The 19405-nt window shown below is 41.1% G+C and overlaps 1 protein-coding gene and 1 pseudogene across 4 annotated transcripts; both read right to left on the bottom strand.

The window, feature by feature from the left end:
- Positions 1-1272: 1272 nt before the first annotated feature.
- Positions 1273-10295, bottom strand: LOC311121430 (class I histocompatibility antigen, F10 alpha chain-like). 3 transcript variants are annotated; one of them, XM_084157960.1, is made up of 9 exons: positions 10103-10295; positions 8294-8566; positions 7868-8161; positions 7468-7752; positions 7167-7283; positions 6992-7015; positions 5057-5092; positions 4799-4876; positions 1273-4168 (listed from the first exon to the last, which is right to left on the bottom strand). In XM_084157960.1, the coding sequence occupies exons 1-9, from the start codon at positions 10170-10172 to the stop codon at positions 4161-4163; spliced, it is 1185 nt and encodes a 394-aa protein (XP_084014086.1). In that variant the 5' UTR covers positions 10173-10295; the 3' UTR covers positions 1273-4160. The 3 variants fall into 3 exon arrangements, with proteins under 3 accessions (XP_084014086.1, XP_084014087.1, XP_084014088.1); XM_084157961.1 differs by lacking the exon at positions 5057-5092 and having other exon boundaries at positions 4075-4168; XM_084157962.1 differs by lacking the exons at positions 5057-5092; positions 6992-7015 and having other exon boundaries at positions 4075-4168.
- A 786-nt stretch (positions 10296-11081) lies between these two features.
- On the bottom strand, positions 11082-18714 carry LOC311106850 (LIM/homeobox protein Lhx9-like; annotated as a pseudogene). Its single transcript has 7 exons — positions 18589-18714; positions 17557-17759; positions 17177-17285; positions 15338-15467; positions 15035-15249; positions 14523-14871; positions 11082-11561 (listed from the first exon to the last, which is right to left on the bottom strand). The product of its transcript is annotated as an LIM/homeobox protein Lhx9-like (transcript).
- Between the last annotated feature and the right edge of the window lie 691 nt (positions 18715-19405).

Here is a 19405-nt window from a genome sequence, read left to right on the forward strand (position 1 = left end):
AGGAGGAATGGGAGAAGGTCATGTGGTCTGATGAGACTAAAATATAGCTTTTTGGTCTAAACTCCACTCGCCGTGTTTGGAGGAAGAAGGATGAGTACAACCCCAAGAACACCATCCCAACCGTGAAGCATGGAGGTGGAAACATCATTCTTTGGGGATGCTTTTCTGCAAAGGGGACAGGACGACTGCAACGTATTGAGGGGAGGATGGATGGGGCCATGTATCGCGAGATCTTGGCCAACAACCTCCTTCCCTCAGTAAGAGCATTGAAGATGGGTCGTGGCTGGGTCTTCCAGCATGACAACGACCTGAAACACACAGCCAGGGCAACTAAGGAGTGGCTCCGTAAGAAGCATCTCAAGGTCCTGGAGTGGCCTAGCCAGTCTCCAGACCTGAACCCAATAGAAAATCTTTGGAGGGAGCTGAAAGTCCTTATTGCCCAGCGACAGCCCCGAAACCTGAATGATCTGGAGAAGGTATGTATGGAGGAGTGGGCCAAAATCCCTGCTGCAGTGTGTGAAAACCTGGTCAAGACCTACAGGAAATGTATGATCTCTGTAATTGCAAACAAAGGTTTCTGTACCAAATATTAAGTTCTGCTTTTCTGATGTATCAAATACTTATGTCATGCAATAAAATGCAAATTAATTACTTAAAAATCATACAATGTGATTTTCTGGATTTTTGTTTTAGATTCCGTCTCTCACAGTTGAAGTGTACCTAGGATAACAATTACAGACCTCTACATGCTTTGTAAGTAGGAAAACCTGCAAAATCGGCAGTGTATCAAATACTTGTTCTCCCCACTGTATATTGCTCTGCCAAGAGCTTTTATTTTCACTTATGATACATTTTCTAGAAGTAAAATCATTCTTACCGCTGTTCACCGTTGAATGTGTCCCAAACAAGAGCAAAACTACGACAAAATATGTTTTGAACCCTCACATGTATTGGATAACCCGAAAATATACTAAATTCTATGTCTAATTCAGGTCCGCCCCAAAATGCTACGACTGTGCGCTCTTAGCTTTCTCTACCAAGTATAGTCCTGTATTGATCCTGATCATTAAGTTGAACAGGTGTTGTAAAAGTCCAAAGTCTCTTCTCTGATGTTACTGTACTTCATAAGCAATAGTCATACATTGGATTTGCACACCATTCATAACCAGAACTCTGTGCAAATGTGCTGTTGCTTACAATTCTGTTATCATTAGCCAATACTATCCTCCTGAAGATAAATTCTGTTTTGAATTACAGAACGTGCAAAAAAAGGGGCTTTCTTATTTTTTTTATTTTTTTTCCAGAAAAACAAATAAATCATACAGGATGTGTCAAAAGCAGTACAGATTATACACATTGTGTGTGTACATCAGTGGGCATGAATGCAATATGTCACGTAACATACTGGTTTAGTGAATAGTAACAGAGCAATGCCAAGCAAAATTAATGTAGTCATTTGGCGAATGCATTTAGTCCACAGGTAGTGTGCATAACAATAGAGGCCCTATTCATTAAAAACCCCTGACTAGGTTTCTGGCATAAGATACAAAATATTTTTGTCTTGAGCTTCAAGACTGCATGTTGGAATTATTTGTGTCCTCCATAAATCAATGTTTACACTGTGATATTAAAAGAAACTCCACGGCATATTAATTCAAGAGTGTAGCTTTGTCTTAGCCTGGAAACCCAGTGAACGGTTTTGAAATGGGCCCTAGGTTGAAATAAACAATCAAGTATTCTACAATATTAAACAACAAAATAATTTTTACATATATTTGCAGGAACTTAAAACAAGACATACAATACGGTAAAAACACTCATGAAACACACGTGTTGTAGTGAAGATGTGCTTTTTTGTTACTGTAAATGTTACTTAAAATGTTTGTCTATACCTCTTTTGAAATGTTACTTAAAATGTTTGTCTATACCTCTTTTGAAATGTTACTTAAAATGTTTGTCTATACCTCTTTTGAAATGTTACTTAAAATGTTTGTCTATACCTCTTTTGAAATGTTACTTAAAATGTTTGTCTATACCTCTTTTGAAATGTTACTTAAAATGTTTGTCTATACCTCTTTTGAAATGTTACTTAAAATAAGAGTATGTCATTGATTGGCCAGAGGTATAAAAACATATCAGCATATACCTCTAGGCTTATATAACCCTGGATAATTATACAAATACCTTAAAAGGTGCCTCTCCCTTTAGTAACATCCATTGTAACAGTAAAACAATGAAATACACAACAGAGTACATTCATTCAGGAGAATGAGATACATCAACCCCAATGGTACCTAACCCCCCACTAATGAGACTATTTGGAAGTACAGAAACCTACTCAAGAACAGCTAAAACTATTAAATGCAGCAAATTTTAGCACATTGCAATAAAGTAACTATCATTTCCAACACTAGATTATAATAATGTATTAGTGTAACAGAATAACAAGCAATAGCCATACTTAGGGGTTGTGGCGGTCATGACATTTTGTCAGCCGGTGATCGTCAAGCAAATAACTGCCGGTCTCACGGTTATTGACCGTTAATTAACATAAACACATTTAGCATCTCCTGCTTAGAATTCCGTGGCATTACTTTATAGTATGAAGAATACAATTGAACATAGCTGAATAAAATATAAAGTGTGCACATCCGGCTATTCTGAGTTGAGCTGTTAACAAAGAAACAGGTACTCCTATATGCTTCATTTAGTGTTATTTATGTAACTTTAGTTGTGATACAAATGTTGGGCTATATGTTTTGATTTTTTATACATTCTTAGGCTGCATGATGCGACTCTAAAATGATTTGAAAAAAGTTTAATGAAAGGCATGAGCGCTGCTTTGTTTTTTTGCACAGGCTGTACACACTTCATCAGTCTCTCATTCACTATTTGACAAGCACTTGATAATACCTTGAATTTCCCGGCTGCATCCCTTTGTGGCCGTAACGGCCCCTAAAAGAATCCATGCCTTTTGCGGCCAGTGGCCAGTGTGCCCTTGGGCTGAATATAATAATTATAATTCCCTTCTCCCGGCTGCTTGCTGAAGCACCTCTCACTCACATGGCTCTCTGTCACGTGATCGGGTCTTTCTCACAGGCTATAAGTGAAGACATACACATTGTGGACGCAACTGTGCGCATCCTTATCCAATGAAGAGACTGGACTTTTTGTCAGCCAACAAAATGAGTAGGCTTAATGAACAGCAAAAGCACTAGCCTATGTCAATCTACTATCCCCCATTGTACAAAAGTTGACCTATTATATTCTGTGCAATTAATAAATATTCCAAACATAGTCAGGGACAGTTGTGAGATATGATAGATCCCAAATTAATACAACCACTAGCATCAAAAAACCTGTTTTAAGCAATGAGCCTGACGCAACAGATGAGAACGTTTAAAATGTTGATCAACTATTAGGGTATATCGTTTGCCTTAAGCTGGGCATCATTCACAAGTGATAATATATCATTCACAAGTGATAGGCTAATATTGTCACCCATCAGACTTTTCTTGATTTAATCTTTACATATACTAAATAACGTGTGAAATTTGTTTTGATTTATAATGGACCATTATCCTGCACCTGTCTCTAAACAGGGGCAGCAGGAAAAAATACATGTAATCTATGCACTTAAATAGTGAATGGAGGACGCTTTTCCAGTGTTTCATTTCCATGCAAGCCAGGTAGGCTATACTCCTGTTTTAAAGAGAAGTAACGTGCTTAATATTAGGAAAGTTGAGAGATAAATATAGTAGGCCTAGCCTATAGAAAGCTGATGGGATCCCCCTCTTTTTAATAGAGGCCATCACTCTATTGTCTCACGCAATTGCATAGCCTATAGAAATGTTGAGCAACATGAGCTCATGGGCTCTCATAAGTGTTTGATTAGATTTTCGATTACATTTGCGTTGATGTCAGAGTGATTAGAGGGACAACAGAGTGCTGAGTACCAGGCAGTAAGTAAGTTTGGTAGGCTACTAATGACCATCAGCAGCTTGGAGAAGCCTAATTACCGTGACTAAACGGTCACGTGGAATTTGACTGCTGTCATGACTCGTGGCCAAACCGAAACAGCCCTAGCCATACTATAAAATTATTAAATGAATTGACTTTCCTTCATGGTCCGCTCAGGAAGTTTGGCCACCAACGGTCATCTAGACACCTGCACATAAATAGACAACATGGAAAAGATGTGCATTATTAGATCGAACACATACCTTACAGTGCAATGTTGTAAAATATTCCCCATTACAATAACTGACATGGCTCAGCTTTAATTACAAACAGATGGTGTCAGTGCAATGTTGTAAAATATTCCCCATTACAATAACTGACATGGCTCAGCTTTAATTACAAACAGATGGTGTCAGATACCGCCTATGGTTTTGCCTCACATTAACCAACCAGTTGTTAGGATCTTTAATTTTATCTTTTGATGATAAAACAAAGTGTTGTCCGTGACATTTTGAAAGTGATGTTCCTTATGTTCTAAACTGTCGATTTATCGATAAATGCAAACTTTGTAGAACCAACAAAGGAAATGTATTTATTACAGTAAATTAAACAATTCTATATGGCAAAACCAAAGCAGCATTAAATTCACACTTATTTTATGCTTTCTCCATAATTACTCGTTAGGAAATTATTTTGGTAATAAACAAGCAACATTTTAATATTAGAGGAACCAGAAGAACCCTATAATACTTGGGTTGGATATCACTGAATTATTAAACCATCCAAATTGCAAATTGGAGAAGAGATGACAGAAGGGTTGATATCCATCTAGACTTACTTCCATTAGGCAGCATTGACTTCTTAACATCCTCCTCACTGCCTCCGTCTGAGGACCCTTCATTCTGGCTGCCTTTACCTGAAATAGTGGCAGAGCAAAACTGTCTTTCTACAGTCTCAAAATAATTAGTCAACAAATACAATCTAAGTCTTTGATTGATATTAAGTATGGACACACGACTAAGTCACTTTGGATAAAAGTGTCTGCTTAATGTATTTTATTTTATATTTATTATGGGTCAAGGGAATATTAGATTACCAGAGTCTGATGAGGTTCTGCTTTCAACATCTTTTGCTAATAAAAATGAGAAAACAGTCACTCATTTCATTCCAGATATTACTAAAATATCTGTTTCAGTAAAGTAAAGTTTCAGTACAAGAAGATCATGTAGTTGAATGAATGACTAAAGTGTTTCAGACAAGTTCAGAATAAATGAGTACTTATCAAAACCCAAAGGGAAATCTAAACAGTATTGATTGTTACATAGAACACCTTTTAAGTTCGATGGCCAGATTGTTGTTCTGATATAAAAGCATCATGTTGTCTTTATAACTAATGTCAAAAGTATGTTATATGTAACATTCGACCATTATGCTGATAAATGACATTTACAGTCCATTCGGAAAGTATTCAGACCCCTTCCTTTTTTCCACATTTTGTTACGTTACAGACTTATAAAATTGATTAAATTATATTTTTTTCTCATCAATCTACACACAATACCCCATAATGAAAAAGCCAAAACAGGTTTTTAGAAAATTTTGCAAATTTTAAAAAAAAAGATTCGAAATAGAGCTCAGGTGCATCCTGTTTCTATTAATCATCCTTGAGATGTTTCTACAACTTGATTGGAGTCCACCTGTGGTAAATTCAATTGATTGGACATGATTTGGAAAGGCACACACCTGTCTATATAAGGTCCCACTGGTGACAGTGCATGTCAGAGCAAAAACCAAGCCATGACGTCGAAGGACTTGTCCTGGGGAAGGGTCCCAAAAAATGTCTGCAGCATTGAAGGTCCCCAAGAACACAGTGGCCTCCATCATTCTTAAATGGAAGAAGTTTTGAACCAACAAGACTCTACCTAGAGCTGGCCGCTTGGCCAAACTGAGCAATCAGGGGAGAAGGGCCTTGGTTAAGGAGGTGACCAAGAACCCGATGGTCACTCTGACAGAGCTCCAGAGTTCCTCTGTGGAGATGGGAGAACCTTCCAGAAGGACAACCATCTCCGCAGCACTCCACCAAATCAGCCCTTTATGGTAGAGTAGCCACTCCTCAGTAAAAGCCACTCCTTAGTAAGCCACTTCTCAGTAAAAGGCAGCACATGACAGCCCGCTTGGAGTTTGCAAAAAGGCACTTAAAGGACTCTCAGACCATGAGAAACAAGATACTCTGGTCTGATGAAACCAAGATTGAACTCTTTGGCCTGAATGCCAAGCCTCACATCTGGAGGAAACCTGGCACCATCCCTACGGTGAAGCATGGTGGTGGCAGCGTCATGCTGTGGGGATGTTTTTAAGCGACTGGGAGACTAGTCAGGATTGAGGGAAAGATGAACGGAGCAATGCACAGAGAGATCCTTGATGAAAACCTGCTCCAGAGCACTCAGGACCTCAGGCTGAGGTGAACGTTCACCTTCCAACAGGACAACAACCCTAAGCACACAGCCAAGACAACGCAGGACTGGCTTCGGGACAAGTCTCTTAATGTCCTTGAGTGGCCCAGCCAGAGTCCGGACTTGAACCTGATCGAACATCTCTGGAGAAGCCTGAAAATAACTGTGCAGCGACGCTCCCTATCCAACCTGACAAGTGCATGAGAGGATCTGCAGAGAAGAACGGGAGAAACTCCCCAAATACAGGTGTGCCAAGCTTATAGCGTCATACCCAAGAAGAATCGAGGCTGTAATCGCTGCCAAAGGTGCTTCAACAAAGTACTGAGTAAAGTGTCTGAATACTTATGTAAATGTCATATTTCAGTTTTTAATTTGTCATAAATTTGCAGAAATGTCTAAAAACCAGTTTTTGCTATGTCATTATGGTGTATTGTGTGTTGATTGAAGAGGAGAAAAAAAAAAGATGTAATCCATTTTAGAATAAGGCTGTAACGTAACAAAATGTTGAAAAGGTCAAGGGGTCTGAATACTTTCCAAATGCACTGTATATAGACCGAGGGAGAGGCTGTGATACTAACCTGTAGTTCTCAAGCAAGGAATCACTATGATGGATAAAGAGAAAAATAAATAGAAATGTTATAATTCATATGCATTTTGGCCGTAGTGCCCCCCTTTCATAGTAGTACCTTAGATGAAACTTTTCTTAACATTTAACAACAACAAAAACATTGAATGATAAAAATCAAGACCTACCAATTGTCCCTCTTCTGTGCAGAACAAACACGCCAACCAAGATCAGAACTACAATAATGGGGATGACTGCCGCAATGACTCCACCAATAACACTTCCACAGTCACCACATTTTCCATCTGCAAAACAAAATGCATAGTATTTATAAAAAGCAACAATATGTAACAAGAAGCTGATTTCAGTTTTGTTCCTGCTTCACTTGCAAAGCTGTTGTTAGTATGCTGTTTAGTAAGCTGTTGTTAGTATGCAATTTATGATTGTTTCCCGTGTCAATAACATTAAACCAAATGAACCATACTTTACCCCATTTTTCCACAATTGGCTCCTTCAAAGCTCTATGGTCGACATAGCATTCATAAGTTTCCTTATCTGCCTCTGGGACATGCACACTCATCCTGATCTGGTAGGTGTCATCATCATTGGGTAGGACTCCTGTAGACAGCACTCCATCATGTTTGGTCAATTGGACCCCATTCTTCTTAATATGCATAACCACATCTTTGGGATAGAACCCTGTGGCCATGCAGGTCAGTCGGACATGTCCTGCAATTTGGGACTTTTTAGCAAATGCATATACCATTGGAGGGGCTAAAGAGGGAATAAATGGAGAACATTAATATTATTTCTGATCTCACATTTACAAATGGTCGTTTTTTGTTAACCATTTGTTAGGCTATACTATTTAAGGTTCATAAGTACTCACAATCAGCACTACTGAATTCTTTCTCCTCATATTCCATGAATTTAGACAGCCAGTCCACACACTCCTTCTCCAGGTAGCCCTTGGTGTACTGGTTGAGGATCTGCACCCCGTCCCACTTCCTCTTAGTCGGCAGAGCTTGATCAACTGGGGCCACCCACTGCATAGTGGCATCATCGAAGGCCAGGAAGTCGTCACCATCGTAGCTGTATTGGTCAATGCCCTTTAGGAATTTCAATGTGCCGTCTGGCTGTTGGTCAATCTCACAGCCATGCTTCCACTGAAGGATATGGACATCTGAAACAAAAAATAAACAATGAAAAAGAAGGTGAATGATGCCTCTATGGCAATATACATAGATAACTAATGACCCACAATTTTAAAAGATTAACGGTGAGCGTAGGACACATTTCAGGTGTGGTCCCTCACCAGTGCTGTTATGCATCATGCGCTTCATCAAGATGTCGACGTTGACTTTGAACCACTGCTCCTTGCTCTTGCGTGACTGAGTGCCTTTTTCCCAGTAGTCTGCAGGCAGCTTCTCCCTCATCCAGTCCTGTTTGGGAATCTTCTTCTTTGCCACACTGTCATAGTAGTCGATCTGTTTGTTATTCATCAGGCCCATGGCAGTGAACTCATGGATACCAGGCAATTCTACTGGCTTTGACAGGGCAGTGTAGATGTAATTCAGGGAGTAGATGGCTGTAGGGGAAAACATTTAAACATTAAGATCATTTCTCTGAATTTAACTTATCTCCATGTTACTCAGACAACGCTGTAAAACATTAACAGGAAATTACTGTATGTCAAATATTTATCTCTATCACACTGTAGGTCTGTAACGGCCAACAAAATAATGTATTCAATTAATAGTGTCAAAGAGACCTTGCATGATGTTGTCTAAATGTTAGGTAACATATAAATAACAAATAAGCCCACACTAGTGCATTAGTGAAAAGTGGGACACATGAGGCCCTTTATCTACTTCCCAAGAGTCAGATGAACTCAAGGATACCATTTTTATTCCTCTGTGTCCAGTATGAAGTTAGCGGTAGTTTCACAAGCCAATGCTAACTAGCGTTACTGCTATTGCTAACTAGCGTTAGCGCAATGACTAAAAGTCTATGGGTACAGCTAGTTAGCATTGGCTCTCGAAAGTACCTGTAACTTACTTCCTACTGGGCGCAGATACCTAAAAATGGTACCCACGAGTTCACCTGATGCTGGGAAAGTAGATAAAGGGATTAATTGACAAAATCCTGAACTATCCCTTTAACCCAACACCTAGTGACCTCATCAAGAGCTTCGGACCTCTTGGTATAATGGTTAAGGTGTTGGCTTGACAGTCACTGGAACTGGGTTTGAGTCCAGGTCCGGACTACCCCATGAATTTGCTACACTGGTGTCAGAAGTGGGATGGTGCCCGTGAGCCCATCGGAGAGGGACTTGGTAAAGAGAAGCGTGGGGACACGATCTCCTGAAGGAAGGTGGTAATGTATAGACCTTAACCCAACACCTACCGACCTTATCAAGAAGTTCGGACCTCTTGGTGTAACGATTAAGGTGTTGGCTTGATAGTCTCTTGATCCAGGTTTGAGTACCAGTTGGGGCTATCCCCCGGATTCACTACCATAAAGAATATAAATCATATGTCTTTCCTTTGTTCATATATTGTTGTTTTGTTGTATTGTTTGTATATCGTATTTTAAATTTGTGTGACTGTCCTTGTCTATCAGTGAGTGTATAAGTGTTTTGTTACTTGTTATGACTTGTGTTTTGTTTGTGGGCCCCAGGAAGAGTAGCTGCTGCTAAACAAATAAACAAACCTGTATAAAATTACAGAAGTCATTATCAGTATATAGGCTACTGTAAAATTGCAAACACATTACAAACATATTAAATCTTCTTTGCACATGTTTTACTTTGTGATAATAAAAAATAAGTAGATGACGCTATGCCTGGTTATTCCAAGCAAAGTAAAAAATATGTGTGTTCTTGTTCTTGTGCTGGCCTGTAAGTGCGCAATAGCTTTCCAGTAATCGATACAATGGATGGAGAAACGCTTAAAAAGGTCGACTACAAATGCTATAATGCAATTAAAACATGTAGACTATTATGCTAATAGTCCGCAGCAGTATATATGGTAAGCGATTTTAAAAGTATTATTTTTTATTATTATTTTGCCACGCCTGGCTGTAAACTCTTACTTTCACTTTGATATTCGAGTACACAACTTACCGCTTCGGCTCTGGCAAATACATTCCAGTGAAAAATATAAAACAAAAACCATCAAATTAGGTCTATACATCTTACTAATTAAACTACAGCCGTTTTCTTAAACTATATTCCGTATTTTAAAAAGTATATGTCGATGGAAATCCCCTTCACAAATGTCTGTTGCATATGGTGTATTTCCTTGCCCTTTGAAAGTGTTTTTATCCAATGATTTTCGAGGGCTGAAATAAACCTAGCTGTTGTCAGGTAAAATAGAGTGTGGGAGATTTCCGTGGCTGAAGCCTACGGCGTCATACTAAAGACAAATATAGCCAAGGCTATGAAAATATCACATGTTTTTTACTTGAAAGCAAATATTTTATAAAATCTCTAAAATAAGTCAATAACAAAAAAATGTATTCTTACAACTCTATCATAGGTCTACACAATTGTAACCCCCAACTTAAACTTTTGAAACTGTTGTCACTGACAATTAATGTGTAGTGATTTTTATTTGTTTATTTGCTTTACTTTAATGTTTCTTAAGATAAAATATACTTGTAGTGATGTCCTATGTTCATTTGTTATTGTATTGTAATATAAAATTGTATTTAAAATAAAAAATTAAAAGGCTGATTTTTCACTGTAGGTAGGAATGGATAACTTAAATCATGGACAACATGAAATAAACATTCACATACCCTCAATAATTTTATTATGTAGCAATTATGATACATTGTATTTTACATTGACAGACATTTTCTGACCACTTGGTAAACTTTCTGTTTATCGGTTCGTAAGTCTCTTTTTCTCTAATGATACATATCTCATCATAATGTCATGACTGATTGCTCTGACATAGGTGTCAATCAGTACATCTCTACTGTCAACTCATCCCTTCCTTCATCATCAATTCATCCTCCAGCCCTCTACCTTACCCTTTTCCAAGTTCCCCACAGTAGTCCGAGTGCCTCCTCTTTTTCCCCGACCCCTCCCTCCTTTTTCACTTCCTTCCAAAGCGGAACCCGAAGCCTCCCTTCTCTCTGTTGAAAGCCTGAAGCCCGCCGGCGATGGACGAGAGGGCCTCGTTCCTCTTTCCTCCCCCCTCTACTTCCTCTTCTCCCCCCTCTTGGTAGTGCAGAGTGTCCATAGGGTGGCCGGGGAAGGGACCCAGCGGCCTCCTCTCCAGATCCCCCCTCTGGCCCCTCATCATGCCCTTCTGTCCCCAGCTGTTCTCTGCCACCAGCTCCCTGAGCAGTCCCAGGCGTGGGACCTCTCGTCCCAGCTCCAGCAGCGGCCCCCAGGGGCGGAGGCCTGCCGGAGCTACAGCCCCGTGGATATCGAGGGAGGCCTGGAGCTGGAGTAAGTCAGCCTCCCACTCAGGGTTCTCCAACGTGGGCAGGATGGCAAGGGGGAAGTGGGGGTGCCCGTGTGCCCCCGGGATGGGAAGCAGCAGAGCCAGTGAGAAAAGAGTGAGCATCGGCTGAGAGGCACAGAGATGGAACGAAGATAATCTCATCTATAGGTTGTTGAAAAGATAAAGTAGTTGTGAAATAAATCACAAAATGTAAAAAGAGACTGTCAACGCATCATAAATTGCAAACCTATCCAGATATTTTCAAGCCCTGATTCTTAGGGCCCTATGACGTAAATGTAAATGTATTCAAGAATAAGAAAAAATGTACTGTGTGGGGCAACAAACAAGATCACCTTCATAACACCGCATTCCTCCTTCCCACACAAAAATATGATTTTACCCTGAAATAGCACTAAGTGTGTTAGATAAGATAGGACATGATGTCTAGCAGCACACAAAATGCATACCTAACATGAAGATCTCTACAGGTATTTACTTAGAACCATTTACTATGTAAGCACTGAATCATATGTACCTGCTGTACACATAAATAATATCAACATCCACAACTAATTCCAACCACATAAGCATTGATATATCCATTGGCTTACCTTGTAGAGTTTTCAGTGTTTCTGTCTTGACATCCCCCTGACCCTTTAAATACCCCATAAATGAAAAGAGTGTATCAGCTGACAGCATCGTGTCCTCTGTCACTGATTGGTTAATCGGGCACTTGACGCACAAGTGTAACGCAACTCTGACATCTACATTCTTCTGGCTTGGAAACAGGTCTTACTTAATTGATTGACTCTAAAGTGCCCAATTATTGTGCTTGATTGTGAAGTGATTCATTAGGATTTGAAGAAACCTTGTCAAGGTCTCAGTCATTAAGGTCATCTCACGGGGAGGACACAGACACACCTGAAAGAATTCCATTGTCCAGTTCCTGACAAAATCCCATTCCTTATAAACATCATTCATAAATACTCCGGATCAGTCACTTTTCTTAATTGAACGATTCAAGTAAAAACATCATACAACCAGACTTCTATAATGCTCATACAACATCAACTTTGGCTGAAATTCCAACACGAAAGATAACCTCTTTTGCTTTCTGTTTGCCATGTAAAAATCCTATTTTATTATTTTTGGATGTATTTGTTTATATTTTCTTATCGGTATATTGGTATCCAAGTTCATGTCATTTTCTGGTGTTGTTGGGTGTCTACAAAATATCCTGTCTTTTGGGCATTGGGTAATTGGTATTATGCAATCATAAGTGGTTTATTGAGGTCACACCCACACTATAGATTAAATTAATTGCTAAACAGAGCTGTTATCCTCACAGAGGACAGTCCTACGTGCTTAGTAAATTCTAATTTTAAAGAGATTATCCTGTACTTTTGTATACTTTTTAGCCAGTAGTTCTGAAAGTAATGCTCACGAGCCAAAAGTGGTCCCTGAAAATTGCTTGTTATGTCACATATGTGCAGATATGTGCTCCCTCTCTCACTCTGCTGTGTGTGCATCTTGCTAGCTGTTACTCAAATGGCAAGGGGCTGAAGCTCATTGGCTGAAACTCAAATTGCTAGGGGGCTGGCCCATGTGCTGCACAGCTTCCAGAAAACAGTCGCTTTCAAACTAGGGATTTTGTGGCCAATTGAGGAAAGACAATAATTCTGCATGTATGAACTACACATTGAAACATCCAGCCCAAAGCAGGAGGTTTAAAAAATACTTACTAATTGCCAAAGTTCCAGAGCATGTCTAAGAGGATTGTAGCATGATCCTAACTAAACCTGGTCTGTGAAAAGCATTCTAGTAAGGTACGACTTCTCCGATTTGACTGATAGGTGTTTACTTCAGCTATCTGATCTGTTGAAAAATGCTTTTAGACAACAAGTAAATAAAAGACTACCTACACTTCCATTAGGTAATACAGCCCATTTATTAAAGACCTCATATTGTCATATTTGGGGTGGGATTGGGTTACTTGATCTTGTATTACTTCCTGGCATTCAATGTGTACAATATCATCACAAACATCTATACATCTTGTTATTGATTACTGCATTGTTGGGTTTAGAGCTTGCAAGAAAGGCATTTCACTGTACTTGTGCACATGACATTAAAACTTCAACTAAACTTCATAACAACTATGACAAACCGTGGAACAAAACAAGTAGTCGTGAGGAATAAACATAAAATGCTTAAATTTCCCATAGCATTATTATATACTGAACAAAAATATAAACGCAGCATGAAACAACTTCTAAGATTTTACAGAGTTACAGTTCATAAGGAAATCAGTCAATTGAAATAAATCAATTAGGCCCTAATCTATGGATTTCACATGACTGGGCAGGGGTGCAGCCATGGGTGTACCTTGGAGGGCATAGGCCCACCCACTTGGCAGCCAGGCCCACCAACTTGGGAGCCAGGCCCAATCAATCAGAATTAGATTTTCCCCCACAAAAGGGCCTTATTACAGACAGAAAAACCCCTCCACCCACCCTCAGACGATCCCGCAGGTGAAGAAGCCGGATGTGGAGGTCCTAGGCTGGCGTGGTTACACGTGGTCTGTGGTTGTGAGGCCGGTTGGACCTACTGCCAAGCTTATGGTAGAGAAATGAACATTAAATTATCTGGCAACAGATTTGGTGGACATTCCTGCAGTCAGCATGCCAATTGCACGCTCCCTCAACACATTAGGCGCCTGTGGCATTGTGTTGTATGACAAAACTGCACATTTTAAAGTGGCCTTTTATTGTCCCCAGCACAAGGTGCACCTGTGTAATGAGCATGCTGTTTAATCAACTTCTTGATATGCCACACCTGTCAGGTGGATCAATTATCTTGGCAAAGGAGAAATGCTCACCAACTGGGATGTAAACAAATGTGTGCACGTCATTTGAGAGAAATACGTTTTTTGTTCATATGGAACATTTTATTTTAGCTCATGAAACATGGGACCAACACTTTATATGTTGTGTTTATATTCTTGTTCAGTGTAACTAAAAAGTCCATCAGTTTACAGGTCACAGAGTTTTACCGTCAACATGCCTAACAATAATATGGTTGAAGTACCTTGTCAGAATTCCCTTCTCTCCCTAATCCAGACTCTCAAAAGTCATAGGTCATCAAAGGGGAGAGCCTTGGTGCACCCTGGGAATTGTAGTCCAGGAAGACAGTCTTTAAAGCCTGTTGATTGGTTGGTGGGGCTTTGGGCTGGGTCACTGAAAGGGGCGATGAGCAGAGAGAGCTCCAGTTGGTTGATGGTGCTGGTCTGGAAGGACTGGGAATGGTGGGAGGAGGCCACTGGGGACGGGGAGGGCGTTGCCATGGCATCAAACCTCTGGGGGGCGGGTGAGTTGCTCTGCGACTCGTCAGCTGAGAGGGAGCGCCTGAGCTTGGCCCTTGCGTTCTGGAACCACACCTGAGTATGTGTTTGTGAGAGATAATGAGAAACAACTAATTTTTTAAGCATGAGCATGACCGTTTTTATGAATAATCCTACACGGATTTGTATTATTTTTCTGGATCACTATTCCAGTCAAAAAAAAAATCACAGTTCAAATCCTATGTTCTATGTCTCAAACCTGAAGCACTCTCTTGGGCAGACCGGTCCTCTGAGACAGACAGCTCCAATCCTTGCCATCAGGGTTGTGCTTCAGGGCGAAATAGGACTCCATGGCTCTCAACTGCTCGCTACGGAAACATGTTCTGATTCGCTTGGTTCGCCTGCGGCCCCGGCCACCTGTAACGCCATCCTCAAGTCGTGGCTCAGGGCTGCTGACAGATTCCTCCCCTTCTCCTGTATCAAGGAAGGCTGATGTAGCAGACTGTCAATATACATACAGTAGTCGATTTGTAAACATGGATATCATCTATGAATAACTCACCTTCTCTCTGCTTGAGGTGGAGCTTGTGAGAGGGTGGAGCACTACAGTCGTCATGGTTATGTGATTGACAGTACAGGCTCTGCCCCTGTTGGTAGTATAGGTTTCCAGGCATCAAGGTGACATCACACTCCTATGAAATATAGAATTAGCTCCATTGATATAATTGCAACTGAGCTTGGAGAGAGTGACTTCAACAGCCTATGTTCCTATTAAAGTATACTTTGTTTATTCAAGCTTACGTGTCTTGGCCTTTGTCAGAGCGTTTAAAAGTTTAAAAAAATAATCACATCACCATTACCACAGCTTTGATTAATAAACAAGAATCCTCGCCACTGCCTTATGGTAGGGGTAATTGTTCCACCTTATACTCTGAAAGTTTAAGAAACCCTGCCCTAGCCTATAGGTGGGGACCCAAAGTGGGCCCTAGGCTTGTGAGAGGTGGATCGCAAGTTATGAGAACATCTATAATCTCACAGTATTTCTTCTTAATTTGGGTCGTTGGAGGACAATTTGGGTCACGGGTGGAAGGTAAATTCTAATTTGGGTCTCGAGTTTAAAAAATTGAGTTGCCATATTGCTTACACTCAGCTCTAAAGAAGTGCCTAGGAGGTAGTCCCCTGTAGCTCAGTTGGTAGAGCATGGCGCTTGCAACACCAGGGTTGTAGGTTCGTTTCCCACGGGGGGCCAGTATGAAAATGTATGCACTCACTAACTGTAAATCGCTCTGGATAAGAACGTCTGCTAAATGACTAAAATGTAAATGTAAAATGAGGTAGGGTAGGGGTTAGTGGTCAAAGTAGAATTGGGCAGATACTGTACACTCAGTGGCCAGTTTATTAGGTACACCCATCTATATAGCCACGTTATCATTGTGTATTTATTCCTTGTGTTAGTACGTTTTTCTATTATTATTTTGTATTGTATTCTGCATTGTTGGGAAGGCCCATAAGAAAGCATTTCATTGTTAGTTTACACCTGTTGTTCACAAAGCATGTGACAATTCAAATTTGATTTGATTTAGTACCGGGTCAAACCCCCCCTCCAGAAAAGCCTGAATCCTTCGGGGCATGGATTTTACAAGGTGTGGCGTTCAAACGTTGCTCAATTGGTATCAATGGACCTAACGTGTGCCAAGAAAACATTCCCCACACCATTACACCACCGCCACCAGCCTGTATCATTGACACCAGGCAGGATGGGGCCATGTGGTCCTCTGTAGCTCAGCTGGTAGAGCACGGCGCTTGTAACGCCAAGGTAGTGGGTTCGATTCCCGGGACCACCCATACACAAAAATGTATGCACGCATGACTGTAAGTCGCTTTGGATAAAAGCGTCTGCTAAATGGCATATTATTATTATTATTATGGACTCATGCCGTTTACGCCAAATCCCGACTCTGCCACAACAGAAACTTGGATTTGTCGGACCAGGCAATGTTTTTCCACTCCTCAATTGTTGGTGATCGCGTGCCCACCACTGTTGTACTGCACTGTTATTTGCCTGTTTGTCGCCCACTGTTTTCGCTCACAGGACTGCCACAGACTGGATGTTTCTTGTTTGTCGCACCATTCTCGATAAACCCTAGACACTGGCGTGCGTGAAAAGCCCAGGAGGCCGGCCGTGTCTGAGATACTGGGACCGACGATCATACCACGCTCAAAGTCACTTAGTTCACTCGTTTTGCCCAAGTTCAATCAAACAGTAACTGAATGCCTCGATGCCTGTCTGCATGCTTTATATAGCAAGCCACAGCCACTGCACAGCCACTCCATTTTCAGAAACAGGATTGTGTACCTAATAAACTGTGTATGTGCTAATTATAGATCCAAAATAGCTAACCTGGCAGGAAAAGCATTCGGGGTGAAAGGTCAGATCACCAGACCTCATGACTATTGCTGATGACGGCATTGGCTGGGAGCAGCGGGAACATCGTCCCACACTGAATAACCTGGCCAGGTAGAGAAATAAGATTTCTGTTAGCACTCATTATTCTTGAACAATAAGAGGCCTTAACATGCTCCACTTAAGGAAATCACCTTTGACGGAAGAGAAAAGTGTACATATAGAAGATTGAAAGTAACCTACAGAGTAGTCCTGCACAAGAAAATGAAGAAGGGACCAAAACAACCAAATGGGTAGTCTGGTGCAGATAAGTAGGTAGAGGCAGAATCAAAGCAACCAGAGCAGAGGTATGTAAAGTGGGTGAAGACTGTAGTCACCTGCAGTAGTCCTGCTGGCAGTAGATGCTGCCGTCACGGCAGTAGAGAGTGAGGTGCGTCTGGAGCTCACACTGGCATTGGCTACAGCGGAGACACGCCGCGTGCCACGCCCGCCCGGCAGCCAATAGGACAAAGCGGTCGCAAACACGCCCCCCGCAGCTGGCACACACCAATGGCTCCTCTGCTATGCCTGTAGCTAGAGACTGCAACGCAAAAATAGAAAGGTCATTCTGGGGCACAAGGGCTCCGTTCCAATACTTTACAAATGCATCCCTCCTTCCTCTCTTACTTGAGGTAATCACTGACTTGACATGACTGGAGAGGTGTAAGCTGACTCATGTCAGATCAATGACTAACTTTGGTAATTGAACAGGGCCATGAAGAGACATTTCAGGGGGTCTTGGGGGCCACTCTGTATAAAAAATAGAGCCACATTTCCTGGTTTTCCTGCGATCACTATTCCTTCCTTCAAATAAGACAAATCAGAACAGGGTCATGGATATCCTGCTTCTGCTTACTTTGTGTACATAGTGGTTGTGGTCTAATGCACAAATTGAAGCCCGTTAGCTGAATCATGCATGTTAATTATGTAGTCTATCCCGGGAACAGTATTCAGACACTCGCTACTGGAGCAGTGCAAAAAAGGAGCAAAGCTTCTCTTTATGGGAAGCTTGCAAATCATGGTCTATTCATAAAAACCCATAGAATACAAATGGAGTGTAGGGCCCCTGGGCCAGCATTGAGACTGGTCTCACACGACTAGGTTGTGAAAAATACTATCAAAATGTAAAGATATTTGGTCAAGAATGATACAGATTCAGATACAATGCCTGTTTAGGAATGTTAATAAAAAATATTTGATCGCTCACAAAGCTGGGGCATATGCTATTTTATAGTCCCCTTTTACAGTACTGTACGGGTTTTAGCCAACTCTTCTGACTATTGTCGTCATGACATGCATGTACGGCCGTCAGAAGCGTCTGGGACCAGGCTACAGACAAAGATAATTGGATCAGGTTAGCTGGGGCTTACACTGGCTGTGGAATTCACCTCTCCTGACCGGCTGCTCCCTTGGTTCACAGACCCCTCCCCCTTGTCACCATGGAGGATGCCATACAATAAGCCCTCCAGGGTGCTGCTATCCTCTGGTGACATCATGATTGCCCTTGTGACAGAGGGAAAAAGAGGGATGTGGATCACATCAAATAACAAGACATTTAAAGAGTTCTTGTTTATTCATTACACAACTTCATTACATTTATTTCGAACACTATCCTTGCAGTGGATACTTCAATCTCCTATCCTAAAATGCACCTTTACCAAACACTTACAATACATGCAAGTAAACAACGTGGAATAAGAATACATTGCTCTTAACATAGCTATTCAATGAATTGGCTTGACTAGACTCATGAGCATAAAATGGTCTTACCTGACGTGTTGATGTCCTGAAAGCATGCACTTCTTTTGTATCCCTGAACAATATCCCCTTTAAACAGTACTATTCTCTGTCCACGTGACTACATGAACGCCTTCTCTTCGACTCAAAAAATCCTCATGTCCACACCATTATTGGGATACTAAGCAAAACAGTGTTCCCACTCGTCTTTAGTCGTTCAACTGGTGTGCCGTTTAAACATCTAACTCCCTAAATTTTGCCCAGTGTGTTTCTCGGTCCCAAGTGATGCCCTAGCACACCTGTAAACAGGACCATCCGAAGCTGTTCCAGGCAGGTGTGAGAAGATCTGATTGGCTGCCTGCTGGGAAAGCGGGTAGATCAGGGGCCAGGAGGCAGCAGAAAGCTGTCCCAAGAGATCAATTAAAAAAGGAGAGCCAAAAGGGGCATCTG

The sequence above is a fragment of the Coregonus lavaretus genome (assembly GCF_964263955.1).
Source record: "Coregonus lavaretus genome assembly, chromosome: 3".
Classification (NCBI taxonomy): domain Eukaryota; kingdom Metazoa; phylum Chordata; class Actinopteri; order Salmoniformes; family Salmonidae; genus Coregonus; species Coregonus lavaretus.

What these genes read in the sequence shown, in the direction of transcription:
- LOC311121430 (XM_084157960.1), bottom strand. Translation starts at nt 10,172, where the DNA reads ATGTATAGACCTAATTTGATGGTTTTTGTTTTATATTTTTCACTGGAA. An exon ending in CATGATGCATAACAGCACTG is followed by an intron (nt 8,162 to 8,293) that starts GTGAGGGACCAC and finishes TTTTTGTTTCAG; the next exon opens with ATGTCCATATCCTTCAGTGG. An exon ending in CAGAACCTCATCAGACTCTG is followed by an intron (nt 4,877 to 5,056) that starts GTAATCTAATAT and finishes CCACTATTTCAG; the next exon opens with GTAAAGGCAGCCAGAATGAA.